General features: G+C 41.1%; 1 protein-coding gene across 1 annotated transcript in view; it reads right to left on the minus strand.

Annotated features, from left to right (window-relative positions):
• Positions 1-3142: 3142 nt before the first annotated feature.
• LOC135437607 (nucleoside hydrolase-like) overlaps positions 3143-22138 on the minus strand; it is a 73949-nt gene continuing 54953 nt past the window's right edge. The window contains exons 3-4 of the mRNA XM_064695589.1: positions 3616-4062; positions 3143-3553 (exon numbers count right to left, since the gene is read on the minus strand). Of these exons, the coding sequence (XP_064551659.1) occupies positions 3188-3553; positions 3616-4062 (813 nt within the window). The 3' untranslated portion in view covers positions 3143-3187. The remainder of the gene's footprint in view (positions 3554-3615; positions 4063-22138) is intronic.

A 22138-nucleotide genomic window follows, 5' to 3' on the forward strand; every position in this document is an offset into this window, starting at 1 on the left:
TTGGTACATGTTTCCCATGGGAGTATGGTAATTGGGCACCGCGTTTTTAACAGCACGGCAATTGAAAATTGAACTCGGCAGAGCGTGATGAATTTCCTACTCCCTGATAGTTGCCGCCCATGATGCAAACATCTTTGATGGACTGCCTAAATTTTTTACTTATGCTAAGCCTAAAGCTGATGCTGCGCCTCGAGATAGTTATAGTTGTTCGCTTCGAGCATTTGGTGCAACAGGGACGTACCAAGTTGGGCTCGCTTGCCTTTATAATACTATTGTAAATTGATCAAATGGTACAGACTAAATCGGGTCTGCCTTCTTCTCGTTATTTAAAACAAATAAACAATTAAATCGAATATTGAGGAAATAAAATCTGTTTAATTATTTCTAGTGTTAAAAGCTATTGAAAAAGCTTGATAGTCCAACAAACCGCAAACGATAATTGTTAAATCAAATCTGTTTAATTATTTCTAGTGTTAACAACTATTGAAAAATATTAACAAAGCACCAAACTAACCATTTATAACTAGCGACAGCTGAGATGTTGCAACAAACATTCAAGCTTTCTTCTATACAAAATATTCAAACACAGGCACGCATGCGCACTTCTTATCAGCGGTTGAGCTTCTTATTTTCCTTGCCCTTAATACTTTAATATTTTTTGTATTCGTAGTCCAATCATAATACAAATTTAGGGATCTGGCATCCAATGTATGCATATACAAAACGCAAGGCATATAACTTTATATATGCTTAACCTAAGAACTTACATAATAATAATTCAATCCATTTTATGTAGAGTTCTTGCTCAGCATCAATAGCCGAGGTAACCTGCTCCGTGTCAAAGCAATCGATTAAAAATAATATCGAAATAAGTTTTTTTTTAAAGAAATCTTTTAGATTTTAAGAGCTAGAGTTAACAAAATTTGATATGCTGCTTCTATCTTCTATATATAAAACTGTTTGTCCTGACTGACTGACTGACTGACTGACTGACTGACTGGTGATCACGCACAGCCCAAACCGTAAGAGCTAGGAAGCTGAAATTTTCACTGTAGCTACCTTATGAGATGTATGTGCACGTTAAGACGGGGTTTCGGGAAATTCCACCTGCAAGTGTTGCAAAATCGCGGAAAACGTTTGTATGTAACTTTTTTGTTTACCATCCGATCGGCCTCAAACTTATTTTCAAAGATCTTTGTTCAAATTCATTTGAGGGGTGTTTTACACTTTTAGGAAAATCCGTTCCTCCTTGGTGGAAATGGAGGTCAAAGATTTGGTGGGTGAAGTTTCGCGCTCAAATTCATTTCCAAAGATCTATAAGAAAAATCATTTGAGACGTGTTTTACACTTTTCGCAGAATTTAAACTTCTTCGGGGGGAATGCGATTTAAAGATTTTTTGGGCGAAGTTTTAAGTTGTGTCCGATTTGCTTTAAACTTATTTTCAAAGCTCTACATAAGAACTTAATAAATACGTATTTCAGCGATTTGGGAAATTCCACCCGCAACAGTGGTAAATTGGCGGAAAACGATTGTATGTAACTTTTTTCTTTACGATCCGATCGGCCCCAAACTTATTTTCAAAGATCTTTGTTCAAATTCATTAGAGGAGTGTTTCACACCTTTGGAAAAATCCGTTCCTCCTTGGTGGAAATGGATCAAAGATTTGGTGAGTGACGTTTTACGCTCAAATTCATTTCCAAAGATCTATAAGAAAAATCATTTGAGACGTGTTTCACACTTTTCGCAGAATCCAAACTTTTTCGGGTGGAATGCGACTCAAAGATTTTTTGTGCGAAGTTTTAAATTGTGTCCGAGTTGCTTCAAACTTATTTTCAAAGCTCTACATAATAATGTAGTGAATACGTGTTTCAGCGATTTGGGAAATTCCACTCGCAACAGTGGTAAATTGGCGGAAAACGTTTGTATGAAAGTTATTTGTTTACCGACCGATCAGTTTCAAAATCATTTCTAATTTTTTTGAGAACATTGATTTTATAACGTACGTGCCACGGGCAAGGCCGGGTTATACCCGCTAGTCATAGTATATACATATCAATATTTTTTCATTTCAAAGCTATCGCAATGTTAAAATGGCTGTCAAGCAGAGAAGATGGCAAGTAGTTCGGTTGGTTACCGGTTCGAGACCAGTTGAGAAAACTTTTTTCTATTATTTAAATTAATTTTTATTACTCCTTAAGGAAATGTACTCGTAGCGCGATCAGTATTTGGCGTTGGTAGAAGGTTCAAGGTATCTCCTAGTCGAGAACTCCCGATTAGAGCGTCTTACTTGTTTTAATAACGCATGTGGGTATAATGTATTTGTGAAAATGTATGTAACAGGTAGAAGAAAGCATCTTCGACCCCATAAAGTATATATGTATACTCTTCGTCAGCTTCAAAAGGCGAGTCAATCTAGCCATGTCCGTCTGTCTGTCCGTTCGTATGTATGAACGCGATGATCCCAGAGCCTATAGAAGCTTGAGCTACTGTCGAAAATTTCATTGAGATCAGTTAGGAAACACAAGAGTTGTTAAACAAAACGGGTGCTTGTATTGACACATGTTTGCGGCAGCTAGAGCAAATTGTAAGAATTTATGTATGTATGTATGTATACACACACATTCATGCACGTTGATGGAGCAGTGTAAATTATAACTCAAACATATAATATTAACAGTAGCTCTTAATTTATCCAAAGAGCAAAAATATTGGTAAGCAGTTGGAATTCGGATTTTTTCCGTAAAAAATCTCACGGAATTTACACACGTCTTTGTTGAATTCTATTCTATTCTATTCTATTATTTTATGTGATGTCTGTATGTACTGATATTATCATTAGTTTCTTTCTTATTTAAAAAGAATTGTTGTTATGGAAGTCGAGGAGAGACTGTGGCAATTAGTGTGAGATCGGCACGAGTTCGAGTCCTATTGAAGGAACTACTATTTTTTAAAATTTTTTATTTATTTATATTACTGCTAAGCAAATGAGCTCATAACGCAAGCTGCATTTGCTGTTGGTAGAAGAGGATTCGGGGTATCCCCTAGTCCGAAACTCCTGACTGGAGCATCTTACTTGTTAAAATAATATTTTGGTGGTGTTGGTAGAAGAGGGTTTAGGGTATCCCCTAGTCGGGAAAAATGTGGTTTTCATTGGCATTCTTTATTTACGGAAAATAACCTTTTTTTTCAGTCGAATACGTTGCGCAAGCCTGCAACCCACTCCACAATATGCTTAAAGAACTTGTCATCGACCAATTCAATGATGCGAACATTCTCAGGATACTTTTCACACTCTTTTAAATGATCGAGCACCATTTGGCCACGAGTATGTGTACCTGTAAGATCGACGGTGGCGTGCCAAGTGCTAGATTTTTTGATAAACTGTTTTTCAAAGAGCCATGCAGCTACTAACAAGGCATCGCATGGATTCCAATTAGTGTATCCATACTTCTGTAGGGGCAACCATTGTGCATTTTCAACTTGTGTAAGAATGTCGATTGCATAGTGTTTGTTTGTTGAAGCGCATTTACCAAAGTTATCTAGTCGCCAGCTCTGAAAGAGAAGACATATGTAAATACGTACACATGTTAAAGCCATTAAAAGTCGGTACCTACAATAGATATGTTGAAACGCTCCTTGGTACATGTTTCCCATGGGAGTATGGTGATTGGGCACCGCGTTTTTAACAGCACGGCATGTGCTGCCTCCGGATCTGAGTGAAAATTAAACTCGGCAGAGCGTGATGAATTTCCTACTCCCTGATAGTTGCCGCCCATGATGTAAACATCTTTGATGGACTGCCCAAATTTTTCACCATACATAGTGAAGCCCAGCGCTAAATTAGTTAACGGTCCCACCGCAATAATGGTGATTTGTTGAGGTCGATCCTGGCATAACGTGTGTATGGCCAAAACAGCATGCTGTGGCTGCACATAACTAGACACATGCGCCCAGTTTTCTTCATTCAAGCAATCGCCGAAACCATCGCGCCCATGAAAATACTTCCTGCTAGCTTCGACGTAGCCTGCTAGAGGTTCAACAGCTCCCAGATAAATTGGTACCTAAGCGGTAAGGGCAGCATACGATAATTGTAAGTAACAAAGCACCATTTATAGCTAGCGGCAGCCGAGACGCTGTAACAAACATTCAAGCTATTTTTTATAGCAAGTAAGAGGCTCTAGTCGGGAGTTCCCGACTAGGGGATACCCTGAACCCCCTAACCCAGCTACGAGGTTATTTGCTTTAACAGTAATATATATATAATAAAACAAGTGAGAGGTTCTAGTCGGGAGCTCCCGACTAGGGGATACCCTGAACCCTCTTATTCCAACACCAAATGCAGCTCGCGCTACGCGCTCGTTTGCTTTAAAAGTAATAAATATAAATTAAAAAAAAAAAAGTTCCGTTGGTTCCGTTCCACACCAATAATTAAGCCTTAATGAGAAAAAAAAAAACTAATTCAAATAGCAGCACAGAAAACAATACAATCGCAATTGCAATGCTGTTGATACAATTCAACGCAGACGCTCATGAATGTGTGTGCGTACATGTATACAGAAATTCTTGGAATTTGCGTTTGCTGCTGCACGTGTTTGCATTTTCTTTCATGTTTCTTAACCGACCTTGATGAAATTTTCATTAGATCTTATTGTACTATAAAACATTCGTGTATTCTCAAAATGACAATTGCATTTTAATTGTGGCTTAAACAGGTAGGCAATACAAGTTGGTTTAATAACATGATTTATAGGTTTGTGGTGGTAGCGGGGAGGTGGCGATAAGTTTAAAATGAAAAATACTTGATATATATATACTATTTTAGAAGCTACATGTCAAGTTTGGTGACTCTAGCTTATATTATTTACCAAAATTGCTCAAAAAACAGGATTTCGATATCGATCGGAAATAAACTTGATCTGCGCATGGACTAGGAGGACCTACAGCTAAAATTTCAGTAGGTTCTGAGATCCTTGCGTTCATACATACGGACGGACGGACAGACAGACGGACATGGCTAGATCGACTCGGTTACTGATGCTGATCAAGAATATATATACTTTATGGGGTCGGAGGCATTTATTAGATTCACTGTGCTTTTCGAACATAAAGTAAATTACTGCTATTGGTGCAGGTGTTGGCCGACGGGCGGAACAGTACGACGATAAAGGGTTCGGTACAAAAGAGTTCTTTAGACTCAACTCTATCTGAGAGTTGTTGGCAGCGCTATCGCCACCGGTAGTGGAGAATCAGAACACCACAAATGCGCTGCTTACTATTGTTTACATCTTCTCAGCTCATAAGCAATAAGGTCTTAATTGCGGGGTCGTTAACATCTAGGCACAACTAAATCAAGTTAGCTGCCAAGCAACAATTATATCCTTATAAATTGGTATCAAAGGGGCCACAGTTCTTTTAATCTGTTCTAAGTCACTAGCGTCTGAAACCCTGTGTTGGCTTAAAATTTAAAAAATAATGCATAAGAAAGAAAACTATTAGTAATAACAAGTAAGAGGCTCTAGTCGGGAACTCCCGACTACGGGATACCCTGAACTATCTTATTCCAACACCAAATGCAGCTCGCACCAAATGCAGTAGTGCATACCGCACTACTTGCCGCCGCCTCAACTCAATAGCCACAGCAATAATTGAGTCTTAATGAGGCAAAATCGAATTAAAATAGCAGCACAGAAAACAGTACAATCGCATTTGCAATGCTGTTGAAAGAATTCAACGAAGAAGCGCTTGAATGTGTGTATACATGTATACAGAAATTCTTGCAATTTGCGCTTGTGGCCCAAAACTCGTGGCCAGCCAAAACACGTTTTCTTTAATAACTTCTTTGTTTCTTAACCGATCTTGATGTTATTTTCTACAGTAGATCTTATTGTGCTATGAAGTATGTGCATATTCTCAATTTAATCGCATTTAAATTGTTGCTTATGCTGGTGGGCAGTATAAATTGGTTTATTTATTTGATTTATATCTATGAGGTCGTAGCGGGAAAGTGGTATACTTGGTATAGCTTTTTAATCTATCCCCATTCACAAGAAATGTGGAAAGTCTGATATACAAAATTACAGGGGCATTGCAAAACTGTCTGCTATTCCTAAATAATTTTTAAAAATAATAACTTTAAATATGCAGCATTTCTGCAAATCAGTTGTCACCCCTGTTCAACATGAATTCGTAAAGAATTGGTCAACTACGACCAATCTGCTAGAAATTACTTCCTTGGTAAATGATCCTTTCCTTTCTGAAATGTAAACTGACGTCATTTACACTGACTTTAGTAAGGCGTTCTACTCTGTGCACCGTGACATTTTACTTTTTAAACTTGACCGAAAAGGTTTCCCTCCGTCTCTTTTGCTTTGGATTTGTTCTTATTTAAAAGGTAGGACCCAAAGAGTAATGCTGAGGCTGACTACTTCAAAACAGGTTCACGTTACTTCTGGTGTTGCTCAAGGTCGTCATCTTGGATCTTTACTCCTTACTCTTTTAATAATGATCTCCCCTCGGTTATATCACATGTCCGTGCATTTATGTATGCGGACGATGTGAAACTTATTCTATCATACACTTATCCCCTACATCATTCTCGTCTACAAGATGATTTGAACGCTATGCAACTTTGGTGTTCGGCCAATAAATTCCATCAAAATTGTTCAAAGTGTATGTTTATGACCTTCGATCGTACTACACCTTATCTTGTTAGTTATACAATTGACAGTACTTCATTGCAACGTGTACTAACAGTTAAGGATCTAGGCGTTCTTTTTGATTCTAAGCTCTTCTTCTATCTGCATACAGATACCATCGTTAATGAGACAGAAGGTGTACTTGGATTCATTAATCGATGGTCTAAAGAGTTTACCGATCCTTTTATAACGAAACTTCTGTACATCTCTCTTGTTCGCCCTATTCTTGAATACTGCTTTTGCATCTGGTCTCCGCAGTATAACAATAGCCAGGATCGTATTGAATCGGTTCAGAAGCAATTTCCGCTTTTTGCCATATGAGGTTTAAATTGGGACCCCAATCTTCGGTTGCCATCCTTCCAGGCTGCTTCTTATTAATCTTCCGTCGTTAACCAACCGTAGGACAATTCTCGGTGTTGTCTTCCTACATAAGTTGATTGTTGGCGATATAGATTCTTCCTTTCTGTTAGGGCGTCTTCAATTCTTGGTTCCATGTAGACTTACCAGGAATTATCGCCCCATATTTCTACCAACGTGCTCAACAGATTACGCTATGCACAATTCTTTTCGCGAACTATGCAAATATTACAAAAGTTTGCATCACGTTTTCTCCACCGAAGTTTCTCTACCCCTAATAAAATCGTTGCTTTCAGGATACCATCGGGAAGTCACTGACCATTCCCAGCTATGAGCAGGGGCGTAGCTTGCCGGACAGGCTATATAATTTCCCCTTTATCCTATCTAGTTAACACTTTATATATCTAGAACAAATTTCTTTACTTTGTTAATAACCTTTTTCTTTACTTTTTCCCATTTATTGTTTTTTCTTAAATAATATAGTATTTTAAATTATTATTTATAAGTTTTACTTAAGAACACTATTTTCTCTACTAACACCCTTCTTCTTAGTCACTGACGAAATTACCTGTGAAAAGGGGCATAACTGGCCGGACGGGCAAACAACACCTCACTTGGTCGGTGATTCTATTAGAAAATTGTATATTCTAAATAGGCACTTATCACTTAATTCGTATGATTTGATATATTGAATAATTGCCCTCTCGAAAGAGTGTGCGTGTGCACAAGTAGCGAGTCGCAAAAATGAACATTTTAAATTTTTGGTTTTTTCTCAGAATTTTTCCACAAGCCGTAGATGATTTACCCTTGCAGAACTTAGTTTTTTTTTTTTACTTAAAGCAAAATAGGTAGCCACAGTAAAAAAAAAAAATTTGAATATTAAATATAAATATTTCATTTATATAAAAAATAAATAAAAATAGATCAGATTCTCTTATTATGCCTGACTGGGAGAAGAAATAAAGATAGAGCATTTGAATGTGCATCTTGCTACCACAGGCACACAATTGAAGAAAATATCTCTGGCTCACGACAGACGCCGTGATCTACTTGTGCGCACTTCCACACAACACAAACATATGTATGTTTGTATATTGTGGGGTTTTTTGAGAAGCTATGCAGAGAGAAAGAGATGCACACAAGCGCGCAAAGCAATTAGTGAGAGCGAGGCACACTCTGCACATGCATACACACATATGTATTTGGGCTGTATGAATTTAAAACTAACATATATACACAATATTATGAAGAGGCATCAGCCGCAGTGACGTTGTGCGCTGAGCGAGATGCGGCTTCATACTGAACGATCGGCTTTTGAGGCCGGCGTTGGGCTGACACTCTCAGCAGTCTTACTCTATCTGGGCACACTAAAATGGTCGCGGGCAACCATGGGGCTCACCTGTTGCGATTTATCGTGTTTCGATTATTCTGCTGTTTGACATATCTATGCATTGTATAGTTAGTGCTTGCAAATTTCTGAAGAGTAATATATAAGTATCAAATACCTTTCATTTTATAACTGTCGCTACCTCCCCGCCATCACTTATAGCTATAAAATAAATAAATAAATCAGTTTAAGCTACCGAACAATTTAACACACAATTTTAATGCAAAGGTACTTTTGAGAATAAACGAATATTCTATAGCACAATAAGATCTACAGCTGAAAATTTCATCAAAACCAGTTAAGGAACACAAAAGATGTTAAAGAAAACGTCTGCTTATGTTGGCACGTGCTTGCAGCATCTATCGCAAACTGCAAGCATTTTTGTATACATGTACACACACACATTCATGCGTGTCTTTATTCAATTCTATGAACAGCATTGCACTTGCGACTCTATTGTATTCTGTGCTGTGTGCATGTGCTGCTTCGTTTTTATTTTTCTCCGAAAATGAATTTTTGGTATCGCTGTTGAGTAGAGGCGACGACAAGTGATGCGGTCTGTTACGGGTTCGAGTCCTATGAAGGGTATCTATTTTTTAATAAAGTTTTATTGCTGCTAAAGCAAACGAGTCGTATCGCGAGCTGCCTTTTGAGTTGGTGGGAAATAGGCCTTTTTATATCCTGAACCTATTGATAATGGGTAAAAAGCGTATAATGTATTTGCGGAAATGTACGTAACAGGCAGAAGGAATACTCTCCGAGCGTATAAAGTATATATATTCTTGGTCAGCATCACAAGCCGAGTCGATCTAGCCATGTCCGTTCGTCTGTCCGTACGTATGAACTCAAGGATCTCATTTCGCATTTCGTTTAGAACCTATAAGAGCTAGAGAAGTTTTAGCTGTAGGTCCTCCTAGTGCCCGCGCAGAACGAGTTTGTTTTCGATATTCGATAACTTGTCCCGTTTCCAAAGAATCGATAAACATCGATACCGAATTCTTTTTTTTTTCTTTTCACCAATTTTGGTAAATAATAAGAGCTAGAGTCACCAAACTTGACATGTAGCTTCTAGCTTCGACAAAAACGAGTGTCTAAATATAAATATTTCATTTATAAAAAAAATAAATAAAAATAGATCAGATTCTCTTATTATGGCTGACTGGAAGAAGAAATAAAGATAGAGCATTTGAATGTGTGTGCATCTTGCTACCACAGGCACAAAGGGCATACAATTGAAGAAAATATCTCTGGCTCGCGACAGACGACCAAAAATTGAAAATGTTCATTTTTGCGACTTGCTACTTGTGCACACGCACACTCTTTCGAGAGGGCAGGGATGCGGCAGAAGACGATCGCCAGCAGACCTGGAGCCAAGCATGCAGATGCTTTTGGAGGCGGAGTTGGCACTATTCGAGGGGCTGAAGGGACTGTTTCATATAGCCAGCCATCGCATCGTCATGAAGGACAACGAGCCTATAAAGCAGAGGTACTACCCAAGGAACCCGGCGATGCAGCGAGTCATCAGCAGGTATGTGTATCGATTACAGACAGCTTAATGCACATTCAATTCCGGACGCGTACCCCGTATCCCGGATAAATCATATATTGGAGCGCACGCGCGCTACATATCAACGTTGGATCTGAAGCAGGGATATTGGCAGATACCCATGGAGGAAGGGAGTAAACAATATACAGCGTTTACGGTCCCAGGCCGGGGTCTATATCAGTGGAAGGTGATGCCCTTCGGGCTGCAGTCTGTGTGCGCCACGTTCCAGAGAGCATTAGATACGGTGATAGGGCCGACAATGGAGCCCTATGCTTTCGCCTATCTGGACGACATCATCGTCATAGGTGCGAGCAAGGTGCAGCACGTGGCCAACTTGAAGGAGGTGTTCCGTCGGATCAGGGAAGCCAACTTGAGGCTAATCCGGGAGAAATGTCGTTTCTTCCAAAAGGAACTGGTACACTTGGGACACGCGGTGAGCGGCGAGGGAATTCGCACGGATCCCGCAAAGGTGTTCGCGATCCAGAAGCTGACTGCCCCATCGAATTGCAAGGAGCTGAGGTAGTGTCTGGGGATGGTCTCTTGGTACCGGCGCTTCGTACCCAATTTTGCGTCAGTCGTGCAGCCGAAGACCGCTCTCTTGAAAAAGAGGAAGACATGGTCGTGGGGAGTGGAACAACAAGCGAGTGGAACAACAAGTGGTCGATCCGCAAGCTGAGGTGCTATTTAGAGGGATACAGGTTCGACGTTATCACCCACCATATGACACTCAAATGGCTCAATTCGATAGAGAGTCCGTCTGGACGGATCGCTCGGTGGGCCCTGGAGCTACAGCAGTTCCAGTTTGATGTACAGTACCGGCGAGGAAACTGAACGTGGTAGCAGATACGCTATCTTGGCAGCCACTAGAGGTCGCCTTGCGGATGGACCTCAGGCATGTTGGGAAAGATTACGAGAGAGCCAGAGAAGTACCCGGACTACGCTGTCGAGAATGGCCAGATCTATCGCCACTTCGGACATAGGCAGACGACGAGGACCATCAAGGAGTGAGGAGTAAAGGCCATCAAGAAGTGAGAAGAAAGTGGAATAGGTGAGGCCGGAAGGACGGATGTTGACGCGACAGGTGACACAACCGTGGGCCATCCTTTATGCCGACTTCGTAGGACCTTTTCCACGCTCGAAGCACGGGAATACAATGTAGGTGGTATTCCACGACGCGTTCAGAAAGTGGGTGGAATTGGTTCCTTTGAGGAGGGCGACAGCGGATCATCTACAGAGGGCGTTTCGAGAGCGGATACTATGTCGGTTCTGAGTCCCGAAAAAATTCGTATGCGACAATGGAGTATAGCTCACCAGCCGGACATTCAAAGCTTTTCTGAGTTCCATTGGAGTAGAGGTGCAATACACAGCACCGTACTGCCCCCAGGAAAACCCCACCGAGCGGAATAATCGGACAGTGAAGACGATGATCGCCCAGTTCATCGAGGAACACCAAAGCTCGTGGGACGAAATGCTACCCGAAATACATTGGCAGTGAATACAAATGTGGCTGACTCGACCGGATTTTCCCCCGCTTTCTTGGTGCAAGGTCGCGAACCTCGTCACCCAGCGGCCTTATACGACAAGGTTGCGCCCGGTTTCGCCACTGTCCAGCAAACACCAGGGGAAAGAGCCGGACGTTTGAAAGACGTGTTCGAGATTGTCCGCCACAACCTGCAGCGTGCTTCCGAGGACCATGGGAGGCACTACAATTTGCGTCGAAGGGAATGGCGACTTAAAGTCAACGAGCAGATGTAGCTACGTCAGCATCAGCTATCTAAGGCCGCCGAGGGATTCGCGGCAAAGTTAGCGCCGAAGTTTGACGGCCCCCCCCCCCCTATCGGGTCGTGAAATTCGTGTCGCCCACGCGCGACGGCGAGCGAAAGAGGCGGGTAGCTAAAATCGCCCAGCTAAAAATCTACCACGGGCCAGGCCAAGAAGACCACAGTGAGGATGGAAGGCCGGGAGGCAACAACTCGGATGCAGTATAGACTAAGAATAATTGTAACAATGAATAGGCTAAGTAGTGATAAGAAGAGTTTCATGAGCTGCACCATAGGGACCTTTGAGTTAGTACTGAAGCGGGAACGGGATAATAGAGGCGTTAAGGTAACCGACTACAATTATCTATATCTCCACAGGTACAATGGAAAACAGACGCACGATTAGCGACGAGGTGGAGTGTGACGCGGAGTCAGAATAGCCCTTAGTTAATATTAAGTAAAGTGTTGAACAAATGTAGTAGAGGAAATAATACTGAAGTAAAAATATGAAATAAAGCTTATCATACAAGAGAATAAGAGAAGAGGATTTATTGAGAGCCAAGAGGGACCGATTAGGTGCTAAGTTTAATCATAGGCAACTCTGACTCCTAAAAATGTAAAACGGGAGGAGCGGAGGAGTGAATTGGCTTAAGAAGAGAGTTTTCGCCGCACGGCGAATTTTCACTTAGCGGCGGAACGACCCCAGCAGCATCCATCACGCTGATCAACCATAATTCTAGCCGCGGCGGAGAGATAACAGCGGTTCTCTTCCCCTTTCCCAAAACTAGCCATCCTGTGGCGGAGCGATCCCTTTAACTCCCTACACCCCTTTTTAGCTTCGCGTCTCGGCAAATTACAAATGTCTTGTAAAGTGGACTTGGTTAGATTGCGTTTTACAACCCCGGATAGAAACACTACTTTACAATGTATAGCTTGTCCCTATCGTATGTCTCGTTTTAGAGATAGATAGACGATAGAGAACTATCCGCCCGAGCGAGGGGACTAGATGAGCGATACAAAACCGTGCTTTGCGAGAGGCAGATGTCCGCTACCTCCTCGAAATGCTACCCGGTCTTCATCACGACCACAGCCAACGCCTCCGCTGTAACCGCAGTCACCTTTGCAATGGCTTCAACTTCTACAAGGCAGCACGAGAAAGCTATCATGACACCCTACAACCACCCAATGCGTCCTCGACCAACACAACTCCTGCCGCACCTGTAACACACAAGGCGCTACTGTGCCTGATGTCGCTGATTTCACGCCTTATCCCATAAAAATGGGCCAATTAAGGATCGGATTACGGAACGCGGATGGCCTTAACAGGAAAACCCATGAACTAAGGATTTTTCTCGCCACCCACAACATCGACATAATGCTCCTATCGGAAGCGCACATGCAGACGTGCACCAAAATATATGTCCCCGGATATATGTAGGAGTTGGAAACAGAACTAGGAGTGGTCGAACTTACAATCAGTTAAATTAAACAGGCGAGTATAATGTTAGCATTATACTCATTTGGTAGTATAAAATCACTTATCATATGCAACCCTGCTATGGATATTTAATCCACGATAGATTTATCGATAAAAATACAAGAAGCAGAAGCTCAGTTTTTAAGCTAGACGAGTCAATGAAAAGATGTGTTCGCTGTTGCTCGTTGTCTTTGAAATACATGTCGGAAAATGTACAATAATCATAAGTTTACGCTTGTTCACCGATTTCTCTAAATAAAATAATAAGAAAATAAAGAACTCAAGTGCTTGTGAAAACCATCGAATGGTCATCCCTACAAATTTGGTGTCAGAAGTGGGATAGACAGATGTTGTGAAATTCGTAAATTGATTAACGAGTACAAACGTATGCAAGACTATTAATCGGAGCATAAAACGAAGCGGGTGCATGAAAATTCATCAAAATTCGAATGCCCTGGAAAAAATTGAAAAAGTCAAGAATCGTCTAGGATTAATGGCGACAGCGGCGAAGTATGCCTAGAGAGCTCTAGTAAGAGCGAGATAAACAGTCGTGTATTGCGTGACAGTAGTCAATAAGCGCAAGCGAGAAGGCGATGTTTTAAATTTTGCGTAGCAAAGGCTGGATAGCGCAAAATTTTCACTTTGTGATGAAATAAGACGACAAACAGTCGGGTATTGCGTGACAGTGGTCGATAAGCGCAAGCGAGAAGGCGATGTTTTAAATTCTGCGTAGCAAAGGCTGGATAGCGCAAAATTTTCACTTCGTGATGAAATAAGAAGTTGCAGATCAAAGAGGCAAAGAGCGAAGAGCGCGGAATCTTTCAATAAACGAGCGTGTGACTGGAATGTGCGTCAACACGACAACGATGATCACAGGGTGTATCAAGTTGCAGATCAACAACAGAGTATGTTATTTCGTCATTATATGAAAATAATTAACTAGTTGTTGAGTAAAGAGTGTTAAATGAGTAAACAAATTTCAAAGAATCAAATTATAACAAAGAAGAAATTAATTAATTAATTATTAATTAAGACAGACGAAAATAATAATTCAATAATTTCTAAAGTTGCTGAAAAAAAAAAAACAAAAACTAAAATTTCATAAGAGTTTAATTACTTATACCATTAAGTTAAGTACATTGAATTGTTTATTTGTAAGACTCCATTTTAAGCATTGTGAAAAGCGAGCAACGACGATAACAAAATGAACAAAAGAAAAGTTATCGGCACTTAGTTTGGTAACCACAGGTAGAAAGCAAACTTTGCAAGACCGACTTTTAGAATATTATGGGTTGCAGGTTGACGATAATGAATCTGAGTATGACGATGCTGGGTCGGCTCATACTCGTCAAAGCTCACCAATGCAGATAGTCCGAACAACGTTTACATTACGCGATATTGAAGATTCACTCTCGCAATTCAATGGGTCAAATCAACCAGCTATTGAAAAATGGATTCATGAATTTGAAGATAACGCTTTGACAGTGCAGTGGAACGACCTTCAGAAATTTATTTACTCCAAGCAATTACTAAAAGGTGCAGCAAAATTATTCGTGCGCAGTCAGCATGGAATTTCAGATTGGATATCTCTAAAGCAAGCGCTATTGGAAGAATTTGGGACGGTAGTTTCATCAATAGACGTCCACCGCATGTTGCGGAATAGGCGTAAGCGTCAAGGTGAAGATTATATAGAATATCTGTATAGCCTTATGGAAATTGGCGGACCTCTTAACCTGGATGTCTCAAGCCTGATAGAATATTTTATTGAGGGAATACCTGACTCGAGGAGTAACAAAAGTAATCTGTATCAGGCCAAGACTCTGCAGCAACTAAAAGAACAGATCAAGGTATATGAGAAAATCCGTAGTAGTCGCCCTCAAGCGTCTAATACGGGTAGGATGCATAACGATACCTAAGAAAAGAAACCTGACTTGAATAAAGAACGAATTAAGAAATGTTTCAAATGCGGCGATCCATCACATCTAGCCAGAGAATGTGGACAGCCAATAAAATGATACAAGTGTGCTCAACCAGGGCATAAGGCAGCTAACTGTTCAGGATCGCGTGCAGTGGAGAAGAAAGAAGGCAAAAATGCGAACACGATGATAAACAAGGCCAACAGTAGTGGAAAACGCATTTTTAAGGAGTTGTCTTGTAAGAACATATGCTTCTCTGCATTAATCGATACAGGCTGTGACCTCTGTCTGATACGCGATGATATCCTTAAAGAGCTAGGAAAAGTTGAACTGAATAATGAAAAACAGTGTCTTGTTGGCATCTGTAATAGTGAGCTAAATACACTGGGAAGCTTTGTCACTCAAGTCGAAGTTGATGGTATCTTACTGGATATAACCTTTCATGTTACGAGCAGAGACGACATCCAATACTCAGCTGTAATAGGAAACAGCGTATTGAAGCAAGCGGACTTAATAGTATCGGAAAATTTTGTAGAATTTCGACCCAAAGTGAAGGACAATGCAAACAAGAGAGTAATTGACAAGACATCAACAATAACAGAAGATACTGTCGAAAATAAGAAGCCAGACATAGAGCTTTTACAAGAATTCAAAGATGTATGTTTTTTTGCAGAAAGTCAGGAGGCTGAGATCGATCTATATCACTTAGAAAAACCTGTTGCAGACGCAGTTCAAGCAATAATTAAAAACTATTCACCTGAAATGAAGAAGAAATGTCCAATTGAAATGAAAATTTTGTTAAATGATGAGCGTCCAGTTTTCGAACGCCCAAGGCGCATATCACATGCGGACAAGTCTATTGTCGATTCGCAAATCAAAACTTGGCTAGAAGAAAAGATCATACAGCCAAGTACATCGGAGTATGCATCTCCTGTTGTCCTCGTTCCGAAAAAAGATGGTACCAAAAGATTGTGCTGTGACTACAGGCGTTTAAACGAAAAGATCGCGAGGGACAATTTTCCAATGCCCTTAATGGACGATGTGATTGAGAGATTGCAGGGCCAAAGTGTGTTTACTACACTTGATCTCGCAAACGGATTTTTTCATGATCCAATTGGGCCAAATTCGAGAAAATTTACATCATTTGTAACAAGTGCAGGGCAATATGAATTCCTGTTCGTCCCTTTTGGAATATCGTACTCCCCAGCTGTATTTTCCAGATTCATTCATGCAATTCTTTTAGATCAGGTACAGGATGGTACAGTCGTAACTTATATGGATGATCTTATAATTCCCTCCAAGGATATAGATGAATGTATCCAAAAGTTAAAGCGCGTACTGGACAGAGCAGCAGAGTATAACTTGCGTCTTAAGTGGAGCAAGTGCCAGTTTCTCATGAAGGAAGTTGACTTTTTAGGGTACGTTATACAGGGAGGCACAATAAGACCATCTGTAAAAAAAACCCAGGCAGTTCAAAAATTTCCTATACCGCATGACCGAAAGAGTTTGCAGCGTTTTCTCGGATTAACATCGTACTTTAGGCGCTTTGTAGAAGACTATGCGCTGATAGCCAAACCGCTCTCCGATTTGTTACGGAAAGACGTGCAATTTAAAGTTGATGAAGAACAACTCGTCGCATTCAGGCAATTAAAATCAGCATTAGTTAGTACTCCAGTATTGCGATTATATAATCCGAAAGCTCAGACTGAAGTGCATACGGACGCCTCAATGAATGGTTATGGTGGTGTACTCTTGCAAAAAGACTCGGACGATCAATTGTTGCATCCAATTCAATATTTAAGTCGAAAAACAAAACCCTCAGAAGAGAAATATCATTCTTATGAGCTTGAGGTGCTGGCTATAGTCGAGGCCTTGAAAAAGTGGCGCGTTTACTTACTTGGCATAAAATTTAAGATTGTGACCGACTGTAACGCTTTCGCTTTGACCATGAAAAAACGTTGAGATATTCCATTGAGAGTCTCGCGGTGGGCACTCTTCCTTCAAGATTTTGACTACAGTATTGGGCATCGAAATGGCAGCAAAGTGAGGCATTTTGATGCTTTAAGCCGCGTATCCTGTCTTATGCTTGAAGACTCACTGCAGCACAGATTGCAGCAAGCACAAGCGAGAGATGATTGGGTCCGAGCTGTGCTAACTGTTTTGGATTGTAGCACATACGAAGATATTTATGTTAGGCATGGTATTTTATACAAGGATCCCATCAAGGAACAAGTAGTACCATCGCTGATGGAAGACGAAATCATAAGAATTGCACACAAGCAAGGGCATTTCTCAGCGAAACGAACTCAAGAAGCAATCGAGAAGACATTCTATATTCCGCAGCTATCGTCAAAAGTGCCAAAAATTGTAAAAAGTTGCGTAGAATGCATAATATCTGAGAGCAAATCAGGCAAGAAAAAAGGGTTTTTGGCACCAATTGACAAAGAAGACAAGCCCTTAGGCACGTACCATGTGGATCATGTCGGTCCAATAGAACAGACAAGTAAAAACTATATCTATATTCTAGTGATAGTCGATGCGTTTTCAAAATTTGTTTGGCTCTATCCAACAAAAAATACCACCGCAGAAGGAGTTGTAGATCGACTAAGACGGCAGGCAGCAGTGTTTGGAAATCCTAAGCGCATAATATCAGATAGGGGTGCAGCTTTCGTTTCAAACTTGTTCAAGGAGTACTGTGAAACAGAAGGTATACAGCATCTTACGATAGCTACAGGAGTTCCAAGAGGAAACGGCCAGGTAGAACGTATCCACAAAATCGTAATACCAATGTTGTCTAAACTATGTCGTGAAAATCCTTGTAGCTGGTATAAGCATATTGATATTGTTCAACAAACAATCAACAGTACGCCGCCAAGAAGCACTAAAGTTTCACCGTTTAGATTGTTGACTGGTGTGGAGATGAAAATTAAAAGAATAACGGACTAGCAAGAACTATTAGAAGAAGCTGCTATAGAGGAGCTAAGTAACGAAAGAGAAGAAGTTCGTAAAGAAGCGCAGCAAAATATAGCAAAAATACAGCAGGAAAACCGAAAATCTTTTAATAAACATCGCAAAAAAGAGTCCAATTATAAAATAAACGAACTTGTAGCCATTAAGAGAACACAGTATGGTACTGGTTTAAAATTGAAACCTAAATTCTTTGGTCCATATAAAATAGTAAAGATTCAAAACCATGGTAGATATGACGTAGAAAAGGTAGGCGACCACGTAGGTCCAGGGAAAACTACAACTGTAGCAGAATACATGAAAAAATGGGAGCCAAAAGCTAATTTAACAGAAGATTCGTCATTCGGGTCGAATGAAGAGTCAGTATGGCCGAGTGTAGGAGTTGGAAACAGAACTAGGAGTGGTCGAACTTACAATCAGTTAAATTAAACAGGCGAGTATAACGTTAGCATTATACTCATTTGGTAATATAAAATCACTTATCATATGCAACCCTGCTATGGATATTTAATCCACGATAGATTTATCGATAAAAATACAAGAAGCAGAAGCTCAGTTTTTAAGCTAGACGAGTCAATGAAAAGATGTGTTCGCTGTTGCTCGTTGTCTTTGAAATACATGTCGGAAAATGTACAATAATCATAAGTTTACGCTTGTTCACCGATTTCTCTAAATAAAATAATAAGAACATAAAGAACTCAAGTGCTTGTGAAAACCATCGAATGGTCATCCCTACATATATTCCATATATAACTCAACACCCCTGCAACTACTGTAAAGGAGTCGCCGGCATTTCTAAGCATTTCCGCTTAGCTATTCAGTTGCACGCGAACTATATTTTCTGTTCGACTGAACTGCTGAGTATAATACATCGTTCATGAACGACTGAACGAGTAGCTAGACGGAGTGTATTGTTCATGGCCTACTTAACGGGTACGGAATACATCGTTCATGACCGACTGAATAGCTAAACGAGTGAACTAAATGACCGATTTAGTTCACTTATCACTGAATAAGTTCAGAAGTTCATTTAAAGGCGCGTTCAATCGAACTTGGTCTGACCTAAACGACACTACTGGTTATTAACCACTAGCAATTGCTTCTCTCTACCTCCCGCCAGCTGCGCCATGGACCAAAACAAAATTTGAGTTCCTAATAATAAACCTAGGACAAAAGTTCATTGCGGGGGGAAACAACAGAGCCTTTACGATTGGGCAAAGTTTGCAAGAAGCCATAATCGACTGCAGATGCGATGTCTAGGCAACCGGAGATGCAACATATTACTCGTACAACTCGCAACGCACCCTTAGCGCAATAGACTTCTTTATATATGGTGGCCTTAGGCAGAACTCACTCTCCATCGAGACCATCTTCCTCTTTTGGCTACTGTCCACACCAACCTTGTGCAGCAGCCAAAAGAAAAGGTCTACTGCCGGCAAATGGGGACGTTGAAAGATTCCTGGCAAATACTCAATCAACCTCGACATGATTCTGAGCTCCCCTGAGGACATCGAGGATGCTATCGATATTTTCTTGGCGAAGATTCGAGCAGAAGCCCAACTTGATTCACATGCAATAGACCCGATCCACCCATCATCAATCCATGCGGCGGCAGACCCACTCCTGGCATTGAAAAGGCGTCTACGCAAAGAGTTAGTGCGCACTGGTTGAACAAGATATACTGAAGGATATACAACAGGCTCCAAAAAGTGCTTGCGGCCATAAGCAACCAGCAGTTCAACAAAAAACTTACGCTGAACGCAAGCCCAGATTCTAGCACGGGATACAGCCTCTGGCAGCTGACAAAAAACCTAAAAAGATAGCCCGTCCGCAAAAGCCACATAAAAAGAGATGATGGTTCCTGGACCAGATGGCGCTAAGAACGCGCTGAAACTTTCGCCATGCATCTAGAAGAGCGATCAAAACCGTTTGATTCCCCACACTTTCTCCAAGAAGAATGCATAGACACAACCCTTGTAGCACCACATCAATTTGTCTGTCCACTGTCTAGGTGACCCTCAAAGAGGTCGAATCACAAATCCAAGCGTCTTAAGATAAGAAAAGCTCCTGGATCTGATGAACTGGACAGCAGAACGATAAAGCTGCTCCCAACCAAAGGCATACTCTTCATTGTGCTCATATTTCATACGACGCTTTAAATCGGTTGCTTCCCAAGGTAATGGAAAAGCGCTCTTATAGCCATGATACCAAAAACAAAAAAATCGCTCACGCAAGTCGAATCTTATCGACCAATCAGCCTGTTTCCGACCCTCTCCAAAATATTCGAAAGAATATTAATGGCCACAGTGTCGGAGCTGGATTACGTTAAGCGCATCATACCAAAGCATCAGTTCGGATTTCGACGACGGCATGGGACACCGGAGCAGCTTCGAGTTGTTGATTTAATCCTCGACAGCTTCGAGAAATTCGAGTATTGCGTGTCGGCAATCGTTGATATCAAACAGGCGTTTGATCGAGTGTGGCACAAAGGACTCATGTATAAACTAGAAACTTTGATCCCCCCTCTCAATTTAATATATTCCACAGCTTTCTCAAAAAGAGAAAATTTGTTGTAGTAGTCGACGGCACGTTGTATGGAGGCAAGGAAATCCAAGCTGGAGTTCCCCAGGGCAGCGTCCTTGCTGCATGCCTCTACATTGTTTACACAGTCGGGATGCCGACGGTGGACCCGACGATACTGGAGCATCCCAATAGCTGTAACCGCCACGTTCGCCGACGACACAGCAATCCTCTCCAAGCCACTGACCAACTTCCTGAATACCTGCACGAGTTTAAGCCGTGGGCATTCAGTGGCGAATCGCTACCAACAGACAGAAATCGGTATGCTCCACATTCGCGATCCGCAGAGACACGTCGCCAGAAGTCATCGTAGGCTCACTTGGAGCAAACACATCTCAACAGCAAGTTACAGTGTACGGCAAAAGCTAAAAAAAATTGGGCATGGCTCCTAAAGAAAAGCAGCTGAGCAATAGGTGGTGCTGCTGTATAAAACCCTACTAGCCCCAGTTTGGCGCTATGCAAGCCAAATCTTCGGCACGGCAGCAAAATCCCATTGGAGGAAAATTAGTGTTTCTCAAGTCAAGGTGCTCAGACTAGGTACTGGGGCTCCCTGGTGCATCCGTAAACGGGCCTTACCAAGAGACCAAAAAGTTTCCTTGGTGGGTGACCTTCTACGACAGCAGTTCACCAGCTACATGGCCCGTCTTTCTGCCCACCCAAACATATTGGCAAGAAGGCTTTGCAAAGGCAAGCGACGGAGACTTCGAAGGATCCACCCCATCCATCTCCCAAACCGGGTACTCAGATAAAGAAAAGCTAAATCGGATAATTATAAAATTTAATAAGTAATGTTAAATATATTAATCCCATTATTGTAAAGCTAGTTAAAGATGAAAAAAATTTGTATCAATAAAGAAGCTAATAAAAAACAAAAAAAAAACCTTATAGGTTCTGAGATCCTTGCGTTCATACATACGGGCAGACGGACGGACGGACAGACAGACGGACAGACAGACGCACAGACAGACGGACATGGCTAGATCGACTCGGCTATTGAAACTGGTCATGAATATATATACTTTATGGGGTTGGAGATGCTTCCTTCTGCCTGTTACATACATTTGCACAAACACAGGTTCAGGGTATAATAAATAAACCAATTTGAACTACCCACCAATTTAAGCCACAACTTTAATTGTCTTTTTGAGAATAAACGAATATTCTATAATAAGATCTACTGTTGAACATTTCATCAACATCAGTAAAGAAAATTGTTTTGGCTGGCCACGTTTAAGCGGCAGCTAGCGCAAATTGCAAGACTTTCTGTATACATGTACACACACATCAATGCTCGTCCTTATTGAATTCTATCTACAGTGTTTTCTGAGCCGTGTGTTTGTGCTGCTATTTAAAATATGTTTTTTTTATCCTAAGCTATCAATAGTTGTTATGGCTGTTCAGAAAGGACGATGGCAAGCATTATGGTAGGTTACGAGATGGAGTCTTATTGAG

Source organism: Drosophila montana, unplaced genomic scaffold, assembly GCF_035044405.1.
Source record: "Drosophila montana isolate Dmon_TW-CO22-7 unplaced genomic scaffold, ASM3504440v1 contig_3831_1, whole genome shotgun sequence".
Classification (NCBI taxonomy): domain Eukaryota; kingdom Metazoa; phylum Arthropoda; class Insecta; order Diptera; family Drosophilidae; genus Drosophila; species Drosophila montana.